We start from the raw sequence: 2,237 nt of genomic DNA, 5'->3' as shown, positions 1-2,237 counted from the left end.
CCATGATGCACCCACTCAAAGGATGGAATAGCGAGCGTAGTTCTCTCTGAGGAGAGCAGGGCCAGCTGAGGGTCGAGCCTCAGGATCTCATCCCAGCAGCCGCTAGCAGACAATCCCTCTGCCCTATTCCCTGTTCCCTCTTCCAGGTCAGTTTTACAGTGCTGGTTGAGGTGCAGACAATGGCAGAAACCTAACACACACACACACACACACACCAGTCAGGTTAATGGACAAGATCCAGGCACATGGGAAACACTCAAAACAACAAAAGACGAGAGCGTGGCCACTTGAGGATTACGAGGCCAGAGAACAGGCCGAGGACCCTGGTGAAACCATCCCTGCTGCTGCTGCTGCTGCTGCTGCTGCTGCTGTGGAAATGCCAGAGGCAGCCAGAGGCGCGGAAGTTCTGGACACAAAGCCCTTTCTTGCAAGGAGAATTAGAGGAAGACACTGCCGTGGTTTGTTTTGTTGATTCATTCATTTATTTAACAGAATAATAAGAGTTGGAAGGGACCTTGGAGGTCTTCTGTACCAGGCAGGAAACCCTCTACCATTTCAGACAAATGTTTGTCTAGTCTGTTCTTAAAAACTTCCAGTGTTGGAGCATTCACTACTTCTGGAGGCTGGTTGTTCCACTGGTTAATTGTTCTGTCAGGAAATTTCTCCTTAGTTCTGGGTTGCTTCTCTCCTTGATCAGTTTCCATCCGTCGCTTCTTGTCCTGCCTTCAGGTGCTTTGGAGAATAGCTTGACTCCCTCTTCCTTGGGGCAGCCCCCGAGATATTGGAAGGCTGCTATCCTGTCTCCCCCAGTCCTCCTTTTTGCTAAATTAGACATACTGAGTTCCCGCAACCGTTCTTCGTATGTTTTGGCCTCCAGTCAAATCTTTGTGGCTCTTCTCTGCACTCTTTCCGGAATCTCAACATCTTTTTTACATTGTGGCGACCAAATTAATCCAATCCGGGTGAAAAGCCTCTTGGGATTTTGGAGACTGAAAGAGATGAAGAAAGAAGTCAGCTCCTCAACTGAACGCGGCATTTGGTTTAGAGCACCTGGAGGCTCCTCCAGTCAGCCTCCTTGTGGAGGCCGAATTTCCCAAGGGAAGATTGAACAGCGAAGCTCGGAACAGGAAATAGAGGAGCAGAGTTGGGGAGCTCCTGGATGTGTCGACACAAACTAGACCGGAGACGGTCACAATGGGGAGAACCGAAGGCAGGAAAACAAGTGCCAGGCCAACCCAGGCGGGACTGCAGCCAGAAGGCTGGGCGGAGGGCTTAACTCCTGGAGGATGAATTGAGCTGAAGTCGAATCTGCCAGCCAGCAGCTACCTTGAACCACCTGGATTCAGACTGAGCTGAGGATAGTCTACAGGCGGACATCACATCGGTGCAGCAATTGGCCATAAACCGTGGCTGAATAGGTTTTGTCTGGCCAGTTATGAAGCCAAAGGGGCTTGCAAATCCCTAGAAGAGCAGCCAGAACAAAAGCTTCTGCCTTTTAATAAAAGGGCCGCCAGCCTCTCCCTGAATTTCTGGCTACTATCTTTGGAGTGGCTGAACTCAAGCTTGTGCTAATTTTAGGAGAGACAAAGGTGGTATTCAGTTCTCACAGAAAGAAGGAATTAATTACTGTGAAGAGAAGAGCACACTGACGCCAAACAGTCCTAGTTCTGGATTTACAAACTCCAGACGTGTCCGTCTGCAGGACTGGCTCCCAAAAGCTGTTGGCGGCTGATGCTCCGAGGACCCTGGGAGAAGATGGTGGCCAAGAGGAGGAGAACGGCCTCTTCCCCTCCTCCCGTTGGCCTCCACGAAGGCCGATGCTGGGAGATAGATCAAGGGAAGGCCCTGCCTCCGTCCATCGGTGGGTCTCCTCTTCCAGCTGGTCTGTTGTTATCTGAAGGACCCCTTGCGTGTGTGAGGGTCAGGGACCCTTTCATTTCTCTTGTCCCCTGCTTGCCCCCCCTCTCTCTAGTAGCCTAGTTAGAAGTGAAACTTTCCTAGTCTGCATATTTCTTCTTAACAAATGGAACTTTCCTTAAAAACAGTATAAGGAGTATCTGCCAGCATTCACTGAAACACAGGCTTAAATCTCCAAGGTAACTATTTTTTGAGCATTTTATTCTCTTTAAAGTGACTTTCTGCTGCATAATTACCATCATTAATTTAGCCCAGGAGAACATCCTCTCTCCAGGCTCCTGCTGGGTGTAAATCCATAACGTCAAGCTTACTTGCAGCCA

The 2,237-nt window shown here is 49.7% G+C and overlaps 1 protein-coding gene across 1 annotated transcript in view; it reads left to right on the top strand.

Annotated features, from left to right (window-relative positions):
- Positions 1 to 245: 245 nt before the first annotated feature.
- Positions 246 to 2,237, top strand: part of ABLIM2 (actin binding LIM protein family member 2) — a gene marked incomplete at its 3' end in the record, with an annotated part of 26,909 nt that continues 24,917 nt past the window's right edge. Inside the window, exon 1 of the mRNA XM_029286911.1 lies at positions 246 to 458. Within this exon, the coding sequence (XP_029142744.1) occupies positions 246 to 458 (213 nt within the window). The remainder of the gene's footprint in view (positions 459 to 2,237) is intronic.

This window comes from Protobothrops mucrosquamatus, unplaced genomic scaffold (assembly GCF_001527695.2).
Source record: "Protobothrops mucrosquamatus isolate PMUCROS unplaced genomic scaffold, P.Mucros_1.0 scaffold5833, whole genome shotgun sequence".
Lineage (NCBI taxonomy): Eukaryota > Metazoa > Chordata > Lepidosauria > Squamata > Viperidae > Protobothrops > Protobothrops mucrosquamatus.
The sequence above is the reverse complement of the archived record's forward strand: the minus strand, read 5'-3'. Positions and strand labels throughout refer to the sequence as shown.